General features: G+C 56.5%; 1 protein-coding gene across 9 annotated transcripts in view; it reads right to left on the bottom strand.

Moving 5' to 3' along the window:
• KALRN (kalirin RhoGEF kinase) overlaps window positions 1–17,938 on the bottom strand; it is a 237,638-nt gene that overhangs the window by 100,432 nt on the left and 119,268 nt on the right. Inside the window, exon 1 of one of the 9 annotated variants that reach the window (XM_040358305.1) lies at window positions 4,975–5,103. The exons of the other annotated variants lie outside the window; for them this stretch is intronic. Within the exon in view, the coding sequence (XP_040214239.1) occupies window positions 4,975–5,062 (88 nt within the window). The 5' untranslated portion in view covers window positions 5,063–5,103. Of the gene's footprint in view, window positions 1–4,974; window positions 5,104–17,938 lie in introns of those variants that run through there. 9 annotated transcript variants of the gene reach the window in all.

The following is a 17,938-nucleotide window of genomic DNA, read 5'->3' as shown; positions in this document are numbered from 1 at the left end:
CTATAGGCACCCAGAACCTAGTGCTATCCTATGGGCAACCAGAACACAGTGCTATCCTATGGGCACCCAGAACACAGTGCTATCCTATGGGCACCCAGAACAAAGTGCCATCCTATGGGCACCCAGAACACAGTGCCATCCTATGGGCACCCAGAGTACAGTGCCATCCTATGGGCACCCAGAACACAGTTCCAACCTATGAGCACCCGGAACACAGGGCCAACCTATAGGCACCCAGAACCTAGTGCTATCCTATGGGCACCCAGAACCTAGTGCTATCCTATGGGCACCCAGAACACAGTGCCATCCTATGGGCACCCAGAACACAGTGCCATCCTATGGGCACCCAGAACACAGTGCCATCCTATGGGCACCCAGAACACAGTGCCATCTTATGGGCACCAAGCTTGGCTTGGACTAAGCCACCCCACACACATCCATACTATGGGTGCTACTCCTGGGCTGTTGATACATCACACACAGTGCCATACTATTGGCACCATGCCTGGCATGGGCAACCTTCACATAGTACCAATTAATTGGCCACACAGTAAGCCATCCTAGGGGCATCACACCTGTTCTGAACTATGGGCACAGCACACACAATGATGTTCTATGTGTACCACACCTGGTCTGGGCTAATGGCACCCTGCACACTATGCCATCCTATTGGCAACACATACACAGTGCCATTTTATGGGCACTGCACCTGGCAGAACACCCCGCACACAGGACTATTGAAGCACTACACACCGCTCCATCCTATGAGCACTACACATGGCCTGGGCTGTAGGCATCATGTACACAGTGCAATCTTATGGGCACCACACACCCAGCGCCAACCTATGGGCACCACACATGGCCTGGGCTTTAGGCATCATGTACACAGTGCAATCTTATGGGCACCACACACCCAGCGCCATCCTACGGGCACCACACCTGGACTGGGCTGTATGCATCATGCACACAGCACCATACCATGGGCACCAGACACCCAGCGCCATCCTACGGGCACCACACCTGGACTGGGCTGTAGGCATCATGCACACAGCACCATACCATGGGCACCAGACACCCAGCGCCATCCTACGGGCACCACACATGGCCTGGGCTGTAGGCATCATGTACACAGTGCAATCTTTTGGGCACCACACACCCAGCGCCAACCTATGGGCACCACACACCCAGCGCCATCCTACAGGCACCACACCTGGAATGGGCTGTGGGCACCATGCACACAGCACCATACCATGGGCACCACACACCCAGCGCCATCCTATGGGCACCACACACCCAGCGCCATCCTACGGGCACCACACCTGGACTGGGCTGTAGGCATCATGCACACAGCACCATATCATGGGCACCACAACTTGCATGGGCTTTTGCACAAACCAACTGTCCATGGGGACTTATATTGGGATCACACCATATTGGCATTGGGGCAGCGGGGGGGGGGGGGGGTGTAATGGTTCTCGATCATTGGGGAGAAGGAGGGAACATGGGAACAAAACCTATTGGACAACCTTTCTGAACTTTTTCTTCCCCCAATAAGCCCCCCGCTGGCAGGTCTACCGGGGGCACAAACATTAGATCACCTCCCATCTGGCTCGATTTGATGCCCGTCATATGTCATTTCTTGGGGTAAGTGTGAATAGGTAGATCACGGAGCACCTGTGGGCAGGTGGTACCTCTTGATCCCCATCCAGCAGTACAGGGTTTGCTGGTTCTTGTAGTCCCATTATCACCAGCAGCACATGAATGTCTCCAGATCAATACAATGAGAGGACACACACGCCACAAAGGTAGTGACCAGGAAGGGCGGGCAGTGACCCTATGGTTCCTGACCAGTCACATGACTGCGCTCCATGCCCCGGGGGGGGGGGGAGGTTTGGTATTTGGATAAACAGCCTTCAGGCCGATTTCCCCGCTGTGTTTTTGGTCGCCACTTGGTTCCTGTTCAGCAGGTTTGTGTTTTTGGGAAATCTCTCCAAGGGGTTTACCTGACAACACTGCCATTCCCTCAGGCCAGCTTGAGGCGGCATAACTGCCCTTCCTCCCGTAATCAGAATTCTCTTCATAAGAGAAACCAATTGTGAAAAAGTCTCGGCTTTGGAGGTTTCACTATTGTCACCATTCACTTTAAGGTGATCAACAAACCAAACTAAAGGCAAAGCCCAGACCAGGTGTGGGGACCACAGGATGGGCCAGGGGCCCCTCTCCTCTCCATGTGTGGCTGAGGAACCCCTTCCCCTTTATAATTCCCAGCGATCCCTTCATGACAGTAGTAAGTAGAGGGAGGCAGAAGAAGCGGGTAAGTAGAGGGAGGCAGTAGAAGCGGGTAAGTAGAGGGAAGCAGTAGAAGCGGGTAAGTAGAGGGAGGCAGTAGAAGCGGGGTAAGTAGAGGGGAGGCAGTAGAAGCAGGGTAAGTAGAGGGGAGGCAGTAGAAGCGGGGTAAGTAGAGGGGGGCAGTAGAAGCGGGTAAGTAGAGGGAGGCAGTAGAAGCGGGTAAGTACTGCCTCCCCTCTACTTACCCCCTTCTACTGCCTCCCCTCTACTTACCCTGCTTCTACTGCCTCCCCTCTACTTGCCCCCTTCTACTGCCTGCCTCTACTTGCCCCCTTCTACTGCCTGCCTCTACTTGCCCCCTTCTACTGCCTGCCTCTACTTGCCTCCCTCTACTTTCCCTGCTTCTACTGCCTGCCTCTACTTACCCCGCTTCTACTGCCTGCCTCTACTTACCCCGCTTCTACTGCCTCGCCTCTACTTACCCCGCTTCTACTGCCTCCCCTCTACTTACCCCGCTTCTACTGCCTCCCCTCTACTTACCCCGCTTCTACTGCCTCCCTCTACTTACCCTGCTTCCACTGCCTCCCCACTACTTACCTGCTTCTACTGCCTCCCCACTACTTACCTGTTTCTACTGCCTCCCCTCTACTAACCCCCTTCTACTGCCCCCTTCTGCTGCCTCCCCTCTACTTACCCCCTTCTGCTGCCTCCCCTCTACTTACCCCGCTTCTACTGCCTCCCTCTACTTACCCTGCTTCCACTGCCTCCCCACTACTTACCTGCTTCTACTGCCTCCCCACTACTTACCTGTTTCTACTGCCCCCCCTCTACTAACCCCCTTCTACTGCCCCCCTTCTGCTGCCTCCCCTCTACTTACCCCCTTCTGCTGCCTCCCCTCTACTTACCCCGCTTCTACTGCCTGCCTCTACCTACACCCTTCTACTGCCTGCCTCTACTAACCCCATTTTACTGCCGCCTCTACTTACCCCCCTTCTAATACCTCCCTCTACTTTGCCGCTTCTACTGCCTCCCTGTACTTACCACCTTCTACTTGCTCCCCTGTCATTTCGAGCTGCACAGATATGCAGAGTTTTTGCACATAAACATGTACATGCGTGTATTCATTCACTGAAAGAAGAACCACGATATGTTTCTAAACGCTGTTCGCATCCAAAAGGCGGGTACATTAGGTGCATATTTCAAGCAGGACCTTCTGCCAACTCCACCCCCCTCCACTTACCCCTCTACTACCTTCTCCACTTACCCCTCTACTACCTTCTCCACTTACCCCTCTACTACCTTCTCCACTTACCCCTCTACTACCTTCTCCACTTACCCCTCTACTACCTTCTCCACTTACCCCTCTACTACCTTCTCCACTTACCCCTCTACTACCTTCTCCACTTACCCCTCTACTACCTTCTCCACTTACCCCTCTACTACCTTCTCCACTTGCCCCTCTACTACCTTCTCCACTTGCCCCTCTACTACCTTCTCCACTTGCCCCTCTACTACCTTCTCCACTTGCCCCTCTACTACCTTCTCCACTTGCCCCTCTACTACCTTCTCCACTTACCCCTCTACTACCTTCTCCACTTACCCCTCTACTACCTTCTCCACTTACCCCTCTACTACCTTCTCCACTTGCCCCTCTACTACCTTCTCCACTTGCCCCTCTACTACCTTCTCCACTTGCCCCTCTACTACCTTCTCCACTTGCCCCTCTACTACCTTCTCCACTTACCCCTCTACTACCTTCTCCACTTACCCCTCTACTACCTTCTCCACTTACCCCTCTACTACCTTCTCCACTTACCCCTCTACTACCTTCTCCACTTACCCCTCTACTACCTTCTCCACTTACCCCTCTACTACCTTCTCCACTTACCCCTCTACTACCTTCTCCACTTGCCCCTCTACTACCTTCTCCACTTGCCCCTCTACTACCTTCTCCACTTGCCCCTCTACTACCTTCTCCACTTGCCCCTCTACTACCTTCTCCACTTGCCCCTCTACTACCTTCTCCACTTACCCCTCTACTACCTTCTCCACTTACCCCTCTACTACCTTCTCCACTTACCCCTCTACTACCTTCTCCACTTGCCCCTCTACTACCTTCTCCACTTGCCCCTCTACTACCTTCTCCACTTGCCCCTCTACTACCTTCTCCACTTACCCCTCTACTACCTTCTCCACTTACCCCTCTACTACCATCTCTACTTACCCCTCTACTACCTTCTCCACTTACCCCTCTACTACCTTCTCCACTTACCCCTCTACTACCTTCTCCACTTACCCCTCTACTACCTTCTCCACTTACCCCTCTACTACCTTCTCCACTTACCCCTCTACTACCTTCTCCACTTACCCCTCTACTACCTTCTCCACTTACCCCTCCACTTACAGAACCCCCCGTGAAGACAATACACATAATTGGGTGAATGGGCCCCTACGGAGACATACCCGCCTCCCCCATCGATACGCCACCCTTATGATTCCTGCCCATCCACCTGAATTCCTGACGAGCCACAAAGCAGGAAACACGAGTCGTGTAAATAGAAGGGAATTCCTTCTTGTGTCGGAACAAAACCACAATTGTTACAATGTAACCGGCAGATCTTGTTGTATCTAATCCCCGCCAACCGCGCACCGCGCCAGCAATGTGAGGAGCACAGACAGACAGACCTCTCCGGTGGTGGGCGACACATCGGCGATCCGTCATCCTCCCGTCTCCTCCGTCTGCAGACTGAGATCTGGGCCATGTGACTCGCATCTCACCTGTCCTCACACCTGACTCACCTGAGCCCAGGTATGACAGGAAACCGGACCGACTTCTTCCAATTCACGCCGCACCGCGCCATGATAAAGATTATTTATAGTACAGACGGGATTATGTCATTACACCCGGGGCTCTACTCCACCACCCGCCCCATGGGGTGTGCACCCCCCCCCCAATCAGACATCACCCCTCCCCCCACCATCTACTAAAATAACATCTCCTTTATTTAAAGTAGAACTGAAAGCAAAACTTTTTGTGTTTTTAGTTTTGGACAGAGTGGAGATATTTACCGCGTTACGGAGATTCATCCTCGCTATTTGTCCTCTTTATTGTTATCATCAAAAGTAAAAGAAAATCCCACATTTTTGGTTGTCACCAGAACAGGAATAGAGGGGAAATCTTCCAACAGGGATAACAGACGGGGATTCCCTCACTTTGGAGGGATTTCCTCTCACTTCCTGTTTTTGTTATGGGACAGGAAGTGAAGGGAAATCTTTATCTGAAGTGGAGTTTTGGGAGAGGAGGGTCGTCCCATCCTTGAATGATATCAGATTGTAACGGCTCAATACTCCGGACTCTTCATTGTCATATTTTACTTTTCAAGATTTGCCAACTTTTCATGTCGATTTTATAGAGCACGTCAGATTTTTGGGAATTTGGGTTGTAATGAAAGAGATAAGTAGTGGGGGTAGTAGAGGGGGCAAGCAGAGGGGGTAAGTAAATGGAGGTAGGAGAGGAGGGCAAGGAGAGGGGGGCAAGGAGAGGGGGGCAAGGAGATGGGCGGCAAGGAGATGGGCGGCAAGGAGATGGGCGGCAAGGAGATGGGCGGCAAGGAGATGGGCGGCAAGGAGATGGGCGGCAAGGAGATGGGCGGCAAGGAGATGGGCGGCAAGGAGAGGGAGGCAAGGAGAGGGGGGTAGTAGAGGGGAATACGTAGAGGGAGGTACTCAGGTAGTACATAGGGGGTAAGTAGATGGAGGTAGCAGAGAGAGTAAGGAGAGGGAGGTAGCATAGGGGGGTAGTAAAGGGGGTAAGTAGAGGGAGGTAGTAGAGGGGTGTAGAGGGAGGTAGTAGAGGGGTGTAGAGGGAGGTAAGTAGAGGGGTGTAGAGGGAGGTAAGTAGAGGGAGGTAAGTAGAGAGGTGTAGAGGGAGGCAAGTAGAGAGGTGTAGAGGGAGGTAAGTAGAGAGGTGTAGAGGGAGGTAAGTAGAGAGGTGTAGAGGGAGGTAAGTAGAGAGGTGTAGAGGGAGGTAAGTAGAGAGGTGTAGAGGGAGGCAAGTAGAGAGGTGTAGAGAGAGGTGTAGAGGGAGGTAAGTAGAGGGGTGTAGAGGGAGGTAAGTAGAGGGGTGTAGAGGGAGGTAAGTAGAGAGGTGTAGAGGGAGGTAAGTAGAGAGGTGTAGAGGGAGGCAAGTAGAGAGGTGTAGAGGGATTAGGTAGATGGAGGTAGTTGAGGTGAATAAGTAGAGGGAGATACTCAGGTAGTACAGGGGTAAGTAGATGGAGGTAGCAGAGAGGGTAAGTAGAGGGAGGGAGTATAGGGAGGTAGTAGAGGGAGGTAAGTAGAGGGATTAGGTAGATGGAGGTAGTAGAGGGGAATGAGTAGATGGAGGTAGCAGAGGGAGGGAGTATAGGGAGGTAAGTAGAGGGAGGTAAGTAGAGGGGTGTAGAGGGAGGTAAGTAGAGGGAGGTAAGTAGAGAGGTGTAGAGGGAGGTAAGTAGAGGGAGGCAAGTAGAGGGGTGTAGAGGGAGGTAAGTAGAGGGGTGTAGAGGGAGGTAAGTAGAGGGGTTAGGTAGATGGAGGTAGTAGAGGGGAATAAGTAGAGAGAGGTAGTACAGGGGTAAGTAGATGGAGGTAGCAGAGGGAGGGAGTATAGGGAGGTAGTAGAGGGGGTATGTAGAGGGGGGTAGTAGAGGGGGGTAGCAGAGGGGGTTAAGTAAAGGGGGTAAGTAGATGGAGGAAGTAGAGGAAGGTACTAGAGGGGGTAAGTAGATAGAGGTAGTAAAGGGGGAGGGTAAGTAGATAGAGGTAGTAGAGAGGGTAAGATGAAGGCGGTAGAAAAAAAAATTCAGGTATATTGTGGCCCCCACCGCTTCATCAGGAGTGACCACTGACACCCCACAATGTGCGATGGTCTGCGGGCGCAATAAGGAGAAATCAATAAGAAGGGAGGTCACAGGTGAGCTCATGATGTGCAGAGCTTCCCCTCATCTAGGAGATCACTGAGGAGGAGTCTCTCCCTTTTGGATCGGATAGGACTTGCTGAGGATTGGTGGCCCAACACAAGGAATTCGAACCCGTCCACATGTGTGTGACCGTACAGAGCTCCCATACAACTGTCACTATGCATCCTCCACAGATCAGAGATAAGGTCCTCATTACACGGAGTCCCCGGACACTCCCGGGAACAAAGAATACCGATGCCGATCAGTTCCATATTGTCGCAGGTGAAAGGTCACACATTTCGGATGGTCTGCTCCTCGTTAAACCGCGCTGGATACGATTGCATGGAAATCCAAAATTTGGCGCTCGCAGTGATCAGATGAGGGTCGGGGGGGTCCCCGGGGGGGGGGGGTCATAGACTCCGCAATATGGAAAACAGAAGCCAACAGAAATGTGAGATATGAAATGAGGATGAGGGTGAAGAAAGAGATCAGGGGGCGAGGAAGAGGATGGGGAGCTGGGGGCGAGGGCGAGGATGAGGAATCTGGGGGCGAGGAAGAGGATGGGGAGCTGGGGGCGAGGAAGAGGCTGGGGATCTGGGGAGGAAGATGATGGGGAGCTGGGGGCGAGGAAGAGGATGGGGAGCTGAGGGCGAGGAAGAGGATGGGGAGCTGGGGGCGAGGAAGAGGATGGGGAGCTGGGGGCGAGGAAGAGGATGGGGAGCTGAGGGCGAGGAAGAGGATGGGGAGCTGGGGGCGAGGAAAAGGATGGGGAGCTGGGGGCGAGGATGAGGAATCTGGGGGCGAGGAAAAGGATGGGGAGCTGGGGGCGAGGAAAAGGATGGGGAGCTGGGGGCGAGGAAGAGGATGGGGAGCTGAGGGCGAGGAAGAGGATGGGGAGCTGGGGGCGAGGAAAAGGATGGGGAGCTGAGGGCGAGGAAAAGGATGGGGAGCTGGGGGCGAGGATGAGGAATCTGGGGGCGAGGAAAAGGATGGGGAGCTGGGGGCAAGGAAGAGGATGGGGAGCTGAGGGCGAGGAAGAGGATGGGGAGCTGGGGGCGAGGAAAAGGATGGGGAGCTGGGGGCGAGGATGAGGAATCTGGGGGCGAGGAAAAGGATGGGGAGCTGGGGAGGAAGATGATGGGGAGCTGGGGGCGAGGAAAAGGATGGGGAGCTGGGGGCAAGGAAGAGGATGGGGAGCTGGGGGCAAGGAAGAGGATGAGGAATCTGGGGACGAGGATGAGGAATCTGGGGGCGAGGAAGAGGATGGGGAGCTGGGGGCGAGGAAGAGGATGGGGAGCTGGGGGCGAGGAAGAGGATGGGGAGCTGAGGGCGAGGAAGAGGATGGGGAGCTGGGGGCGAGGAGGAGGAATCTGGGGGCGAGGAAGAGGAGGAGGAATCTGGGGGCGAGGAAGAGGAATCTGGGGGCGAGGAAGAGGAATCTGGGGGCGAGGAAGAGGAATCTGGGGATGAGGAGAAGGGATCTGGGGATGAGGATGGGGATCTGGGGATGGGGATCTGGGGATGGGGATCTGGGGATGAGGAGGGGGATCTGGGGATGAGGATGGGGATCTGGGGATGAGGAGGGGGGATCTGGGGATGGGGATCTGGGGATGAGGATGGGGATCTGGGGTTGAGGATGGGGATCTGGGTAGGATGAGGATCTGGGGATGAGAATGGGGATCTGGGGATGAGAATGGGGATCTGGGGATGAGAATGGGGATCTGGGGATGAGAATGGGGATCTGGGGATGAGAATGGGGATCTGGGGAGGAAGAGGATGGGGATCTGGAGATGAGGATGGGGATCTGGGGATGAGGATGGGGATCTGGGGATGAGGATGGGGATGAGGATGGGGATCTGGGGGTGAGGATGAGGATGGGGATCTGGGGGTGAGGATGGGGATGGGGATGGGGATGGGGATCTGGGGGTGAGGATGGGGATCTGGGGGTGAGGATGGGGATGGGGATGGGGATCTGGGGGTGAGGATGGGGATCTGGGGGTGAGGATGGGGATCTGGGGGTGAGGATGGGGATCTGGGGAGGAAGAGGATGGGGATCTGGGGGTAAGGATGGGGATCTGGGGGTGAGGATGGGGATCTGGGGGTGAGGATGGGGATCTGGGGAGGATGAGGATGGGGATCTGGGGAGGATGAGGATGGGGATCTGGGGGTGAGGATGGGGATCTGCTGATGAGGATGGGGATCTGGGGGTGAGGATGGGGATGAGGATGGGGATCTGGGGGTGAGGATGGGGATCTGGTGGTGAGGATGGGGATCTGGGGAGGAAGAGGATGGGGTATCAGGATGAAGGAGGAGATCTTACTCATCCCCAAGGAAGGATATTACTGGGGTGAGGCTGTGAAGCTCTCCGGTAATATCCGATAATTCCGGCATCAGGTGTGAAATGTAATCCTCTGAACACTCTAATCCCATTACCCGGATAATTCATTACAGCCACTCTGTGGCGACACGCCGCGTGACCCAACGAGCGCTGATAAGCCGCCTGCCACGTCCACCAATAACACACCCAACAAATACACCAAAGTGGTCACCTCTATATGGAGCTGGTGACTATCTTGGACACTGATGTAAGGGGGAGGGGACACTGATGTAAGGGGGAGGGGACACTGATGTAAGGGGGGAGGGGACACTGATGTAAGGGGGGAGGGGACACTGATGTAAGGGGGCTCTCATGGGAATATTGATGTAAGAAGGGACTCTGATGTAGGGGGGGGGGGGGACACTGATGGGGTGGTTGATGTAAGGGGGGATTCTGACCGGGACCCTGATCATAGAACAAGTACACTATCACAATGGGCCCCTTCAATGAACGGGGCCGAGAGTGTTGGGCCGCTCTACACTGGAGAGGACAGACAGGAATGTACGGAGACGGATTCGGGGACTGATCAATACTTCCTTTTGATCTCTGATGTCCGGGAAGGGACAGGGATGCCGGGAAGGGACAGGAATCCCGGGAAGGGACAGGGATGCCGGGAAGGGACAGGGATGCCGGGAAGGGATGTGGGAAGAAGGGCTCCCAGCAGGTACAGAGGATGAATGGGGAGTTCTCTCGGGTCACTGGAAAGCCGGCAGGAATGTGGAGGAACCCGTCCCGTCACCTCCGATACAAAGTCCCAACTACAAGTTCCACCCTGCTCCCCCATCCCCCTCTATGGCTGGGACAATCAGAGTCCTGATAGAACACCTTCAGGATGAATTAGAGTGGAGAGTGTGAGCCAGGCCTTCTCCTCCAACATCAGCGCCTGACCTCACAAATGCTCTTCTGGAAGAATGGTCAAACATTCACATACACACACTCCTAAACCTTGTGGACAGACCTTCCCATAGACACCCTCCTAAGCCTTGTGGACGGCCTTCCCATAGACACCCTCCTAAACCTTGTGGACGGCCTTCCCATAGACACCCTCCTAAACCTTGTGGACGGCCTTCCCATAGACACCCTCCTAAACCTTGTGGGCGGCCTTCCCATAGACACACCCCCTAAACCTTGTGGACGGCCTTCCCATAGACACACCCCTAAACCTTGTGGACGGCCTTCCCACAGACACCCTCCTAAACCTTGTGGACGGCCTTCCCATAGACACACCCCTAAACCTTGTGGACGGCCTTCCTATAGACACCCTTCTAAACCTTGTGGACGGCCTTCCCATAGACACACCCCTAAACCTTGTGGACGGCCTTCCTATAGACACCCTCCTAAACCTTGTGGGCGGCCTTCCCATAGACACACTCCTAAACCTTGTGGGCGGCCTTCCTATAGACACACTCCTAAACCTTGTGGACGGCCTTCCCATAGACACACCCCTAAACCTTGTGGACGGCCTTCCCACAGACACACGCCTAAACCTTGTGGACGGCCTTCCCACAGACACACCCCTAAACCTTGTGGACGGCCTTCCCACAGACACCCTCCTAAACCTTGTGGACGGCCTTCCCACAGACACACCCCTAAACCTTGTGGACGGCCTTCCCAGAAGAGGTGAAGGTGTTACAACAAAAGGTTTCCGTGGAAAAAACAGAATAAAATCTTTATACAATCCGCGACAGATTTGCGGGAATTCTGCCAAAACTCAGGAAAAAAAACACGGAAGCTGCGATCTCGCCCGCATGTCAGCAGACTGCTAAGAGAATGACCCCCCCCCCTCCCCCCCCAGCACAGACCTTCCTCACTCATCTCGCCTTTAATTCCCCCTCAAAAAGAGTGCGTTCGTTTCCACGCCGACCAGGAAACGTGTCGAAATTCTGAAATGAGTTCCCCAGAATTGAGATCATTACAGACCAAAAAAATTCCAGCATCTTCTACCGCCAAAAAGGGACATCCGGTGAGAAAAGTTGGCGCAGCGTTCGGTGACGGTTCACGCTCGTGACGTGCCGATCTCTGCACTGCCTCCCGATTGGCTGAGAGTGAAGCAAAACACGAGCGAAAAGTGAATAGACGAAACTGAATTCTCCGGTAGCGTGAAGCCGCGTTCCCGCATGTGCGCCGCATACGGGTGAATGGCAGGACGTCTTCTGCCTGAACGCACGCCGGGTTTCTATTTTACGCGATAAAAAACAGAAGAATGCATAGAAAGTTCACCGCGAGGAAAACACACAAACACGGCAAGACGCAGAAGAATGTGCGCAAAAAATCACATAAAGGGAACGGCGAGGGAACGTGTTATTTTTTTTACAGATCAACAAACTACGAGAGACCAAGAATAATCACCCCTCCCCCCCTCCCACCTCCCGAAGATGGAGAGTCACATGACACAACAAATACACAGATCTGTGCGAAACTCGTTACATATTATCCAATCTGATGACAGATTCAGGGTGAAGGAGGCGGAGTCTGGCTCACACATGTGCAGCTTCTGACAGTCAAACACGGGGGTGACAGCGGAACACGGGGACGGGGGTGACAGCGGAACACGGGGACGGGGGTGACAGCGGAACACGGGGACGGGGGTGACAGCGGAACACGGGGACGGGGGTGACAGCGGAACACGGGGACGGGGGCGACAGCGGAACACGGGGACGGGGGCGACAGCGGAACACGGGGACGGGGGCGACAGCGGAACACGGGGACGGGGGCGACAGCGGAACACGGGGACGGGGGCGACAGCGGAACACGGGGACGGGGGCGACAGCGGAACACGGGGACGGGGGCGACAGCGGAACACGGGGGCGACAGCGGAACACGGGGACGGGGGCGACAGCGGAACACGGGGACGGGGGCGACAGCGGAACACGGGGACGGGGGCGACAGCGGAACACGGGGACGGGGGCGACAGCGGAACACGGGGACGGGGGCGACAGCGGAACACCGGGACGGGGACGACAGCGGAACACCGGGACGGGGACGACAGCGGAACACCGGGACTGGGGGCGACAGCTGAACACCGGGACGGGGGTGACAGCGGAACACGGGGACGGGGGTGACAGCGGAACACGGGGACGGGGGTGACAGCGGAACACGGGGACGGGGGTGACAGTGGAACACCGGGACGGGGGTGACAGCGGAACACGGGGACGGGGGTGACAGTGGAACACCGGGACGGGGGTGACAGTGGAACACCGGGACGGGGGTGACAGTGGAACACAGGGACGGGGATGACAGTAGGGGAACACAGGGACGGGGACGACAGTGGAACACCGGGACTGGGGGTGACAGTGGAACACGGGGACAGGAAGGATGCAGAAACACGGGGACGGGTATAATAGTGGAACATTGGAACAGGGATGACCCTGAAATACTGGGAGAACACCGAAACACAGGGACAAGAAAGATGCAGAAACACGGGGACGGGGATGACAGTGGAACACGGGGACAGGGGTGACCCTGAAATGCGGGGACAACACCGGCAGTGAAACCAGGGGACGGGGGTGACAGCGGAACATTGGGACGGGGATGACAGTGGAACAAGGGGACGGGGGTGACAGCGGAACATTGGGACGGGGATGACAGTGGAACACGGGGACGGGGATGACAGTGGAACATGGGGACGGGGGCGACAGTGGAACACGGGGACGGAGGCGACAGTGGAACACGGGGACGGGGGCGACAGTGGAACACGGGGACGGGGATGACAGTGGAACACGGGGACGGGGATGACAGTGGAACATGGGGACGGGGGCGACAGTGGAACACGGGGACGGGGGCGACAGTGGAACACGGGGACGGGGATGACAGTGGAACACAGGGACGGGGATGACAGTGGAACATTGGGACGGGAATGACAGTGGAACATTGGGACGGGAATGACAGTGGAACAAGGGGACGGGGGGTGACAGCGGAACACGGGGACGGGGATGACAGTGGAACAAGGGGACGGGGGTGACAGCGGAACATTGGGACGGGGATGACAGTGGAACACGGGGACGGGGATGACAGTGGAACATGGGGACGGGGGCGACAGTGGAACACGGGGACGGGGATGACAGTGGAACACGGGGACGGGGGTGACAGTGGAACACGGGGACAGGGGTGACCCTGAAATACGGGGACGACACCGGCAGTGAAACAGGGGGACGGGGATGACCCTGCAATACGGGGACGACACCGGCAGTGAAACAGGGGGACGGGGATGACCCTTCCACCCTCCATCCAAGATATCATTTAGGGATCACAATTCTAGAAGAGTCTTTGGACTCCGGCAGGTCAGATAAAAAATAAAAACCTGCAGAAGATTTCGCCATGACATCAAACAATATAATGGAGGCATTTCAGCATCTCAGCACCCGCTCCGGATTCCGATCGCTCTGCCGCTCTTTGAAGTGGACAGAAATACCTTCTCTATATGGATTACAAGTCATCTGTCATCCCATTTTGATTACATGCAGATGCTGAGCGTGCCGCGAGGCTCCGCCACAAACACGGAACATGGAAGTCCAGCCAGCTAATCCGTCACATGTGAGGGGAGCGCTGTGCCGGGGCAATGTGAGGATGGCTGCTGTGCATCTGTGATGCCGAGTAATCAGCAGTGGAAAGTGTTGTCAGCTTTGTATTTAAATCAGACACAGCAGCACTTATTATTCCTCATATCAATATGAGAGGATAAGCAGCCTGAGACACAGGGGGCGCCAATGACGCCAGCGCCCAGACACAGGGGACGCCAATGATGCCCAGACACAGGGGACGCCAATGACGCCCAGACACAGGGGACGCCCAGACACAGGGGACGCCAATGACGGCCAGACACAGGGGACGCCAATGACGGCCAGACACAGGGGACGCCAATGACGCCCAGACACAGGGGACGCCAATGACGCCCAGACACAGGGGACGCCAATGACGCCCAGACACAGGGGACGCCAATGAAGCCCAGACACAGGGGATGCCAATGACGCCCAGACACAGGGGACGCCCAGACACAGGGGACGCCAATGACGGCCAGACACAGGGGACGCCAATGACGGCCAGACACAGGGGACGCCAATGACGCCCAGACACAGGGGACGCCAATGACGCCCAGACACAGGGGACGCCAATGACGCCCAGACACAGGGGACGCCAATGACGCCCAGACACAGGGGATGCCCAGACGCAGGGGACGCCAATGACGGCCAGACGCAGGGGACGCCAATGAAGCCCAGACACAGGGGACGCCCAGACACAGGGGACGCCAATGACGGCCAGACGCAGGGGACGCCAATGACGGCCAGACACAGGGGACGCCAATGATGCCCAGACACAGGGGACGCCAATGACGGTGAGACACAGGGGACGCCAATGAAGCCCAGACACAGGGGACGCCAATGACGCCCAGACACAGGGGACGCCAATGAAGCCCAGACACAGGGGATGCCAATGAAGCCCAGACACAGGGGATGCCCAGACACAGGGGACGCCAATGACGGCCAGACGCAGGGGACGCCAATGAAGCCCAGACACAGGGGACGCCCAGACACAGGGGACGCCCAGACACAGGGGACGCCAATGACGGCCAGACGCAGGGGACGCCAATGACGGCCAGACACAGGGGACGCCAATGACGGCCAGACACAGGGGACGCCAATGACGGCCAGACACAGGGGACGCCCAGACACAGGGGACGCCCAGACACAGGGGACGCCAATGACGGCCAGACACAGGGGACGCCAATGACGCCAGCACCCAGACATGATGGGGGGATGCCAGCGCCCAGGCATGATGGGGGCAGGGGGGACGCCAGCACCCAGATACAGAGGACACCGGTGTCAGGACGTATTCTACGAGAGGCTCGGCATCCTGCAGTGTATGATTCTGGGATTACAGGTCGGGGGAAGTCATATCTGTGCAGGAAATGTCCTTCACTTCTCTTATCTCCCATTGTGGTGGACGGTGGAAATGTTTGCACACATTTAGAAAGGATATGATTGGCTCTGTGATGCGATTAGAGAATAACAATGTCAGATGAACAGAGACCTTGGAGAAAGTATGACCGCACAGCGGGACCGACACCGAGCCACATCACATTACTATGCATTAATAACAGAGAAAGGGGGCAGAGAAAGGTCATGGGGGGCACAGAGAAAGGTCATGGGGGGCACAGAGAAAGGTCATGGGGGGCACAGAGAAAGGTCATGGGGGGCACAGAGAAAGGTCATGGGGGGCACAGAGAAAGGTCATGGGGGAGGACACATGGCCGTTACGGACAGGGCTATCGACTTTTTCCAATATCATTTCATATTGGTCAATGTGTGTCTATAAAATAACTGAATGGTTGCATTTCATGTCTGTTATGTGAGCGTAGACTGTCAGATAGAAAAAGGTCCTACAAGAGTCTATAAGTGAAGAATGGGATGGGTATGGGGTGAGGTCTATGAGTGAAGAAGGGGATGGGTATGGGGTGAGGTCTATGAGTGAAGAAAGGGATGGGTATGGTGAGGTCTATGAGTGAAGAAGGGGATGGGTATGGGGTGAGGTCTATGAGTGAAGAAGGGGATGGGTATGGGGTGAGGTCTATGAGTGAAGAAAGGGATGGGTATGGTGAGGTCTATGAGTGAAGAAGGGGATGGGTATGGTGAGGTCTATGAGTGAAGAAGGGAAGGGGTATGGTGAGGTCTATGAGTGAAGAAGGGGATGGGTATGGGGTGAGGTCTATGAGTGAAGAAGGGGAGGGGTATGGGGTGAGGTCTATGAGTGAAGAAAGGGATGGGTATGGGGTGAGGTCTATGAGTAAAGAAGGGGATGGGTATGGGGTGAGGTCTATGAGTGAAGAAAGGGAGGGGTATGGTGAGGTCTATGAGTGAAGAAGGGGAGGGGTATGGTGAGGTCTATGAGTGAAGAAGGGGGTGGGTATGGTGAGGTCTACGAGTGAAGAAGGGGATGGGTATGGGGTGAGGTCTATGAGTGAAGAAGGGGGTGGGTATGGGGTGAGGTCTATGAGTGAAGAAGGGGATGGGTATGGGGTGAGGTCTATGAGTGAAGAAGGGGAGGGGTATGGTGAGGTCTACGAGTGAAGAAGGGGATGGGGTGAAGTCTATGAGTGAAGAAGGGGATGGGTATGGGGTGAAGTCTATGAGTGAAGAAAGGAATGGGTATGGTGAGGTCTCTGAGTGAAGACGGGGATGGGTATGGTGAGGTCGTTGGCCATCTGAAGTCAATGGTCGGGAATCTGTGATACTCATCAGTCAATGGAACATAATATCCGGAACAAATGGGGAAAGTGACTCCGCAGTCCAAACTGAAAACACGTGGCGGGTGATCTGGGACGGCCCCATAAAATATCCCGTATAATGGAAACCAGAAGCCAGGGGAAGACATCAAAGCTTACCAGAGGGCGAGGAATGTGCAGACCCAACCGGCCATTGCAGCACCTGCTGGGGTCAGGTCAATGGTAGGAGCCCTCTGCTCCATGTCAACGGCCCTGACCACATGTCAATCCACATACTGGGTACACAGGACATAGGCACAGTGCCCAGACAGAGGGGGCGCCAGAGCCCAGACAGAGGGGGCGCCAGAGCCTAGGCAGAGGGGGCGCCAGAGCCCAGACAGGAGGGGACGCCAGAGCCCAGACAGAGGGGACGCCAGAGCCCAGGCAGAGGGGGCACCAGAGCCCAGGCAGAGGGGGCGCCAGAGCCCAGGCAGAGGGGGCGCCAGAGCCCAGGCAGAGGGGGCGCCAGAGCCCAGGCAGAGGGGGCGCCAGAGCCCAGACAGAGGGGGGCGCCAGAGCCCAGACAGAGGGGGCGCCAGAGCCCAGACAGGAGGGGACGCCAGAGCCCAGACAGAGGGGGCGCCAGAGCCCAGGCAGAGGGGACGCCAGAGCCCAGGCAGAGGGGGCGCCAGAGCCCGGACAGAGGGGGCGCCAGAGCCCGGACAGAGGGGGCGCCAGAGCCCAGACAGAGGGGGGCGCCAGAGCCCAGACAGAGGGGGGCGCCAGAGCCCAGACAGAGGGGGGCGCCAGAGCCCAGACAGAGGGGGGCGCCAGAGCCCAGACAGAGGGGGCGCCAGAGCCCAGACAGAGGGGGCGCCAGAGCCCAGACAGAGGGGGCGCCAGAGCCCAGACAGAGGGGGCGCCCGAGCCCAGACAGAGGGGGCGCCCGAGCCCAGACAGAGGGGGCGCCAGGGCCCAGACAGAGGGGGCGCCAGGGCCCAGACAGCCAGAGCCCAGACAGAGGGGGCGCCAGAGCCCAGACAGAGGGGGCGCCAGAGTCCAGACAGAGGGGACGCCAGAGCCCAGACAGAGGGGGCGCCCGAGCCCAGACAGAGGGGGCGCCAGGGCCCAGAC

This window comes from Rana temporaria, chromosome 6 (genome assembly GCF_905171775.1).
Source record: "Rana temporaria chromosome 6, aRanTem1.1, whole genome shotgun sequence".
Taxonomy (NCBI): Eukaryota; Metazoa; Chordata; class Amphibia; order Anura; family Ranidae; genus Rana; species Rana temporaria.
Note: the sequence above shows the minus strand (reverse complement) of the source record. Positions and strands in the feature narration are given on the sequence as shown.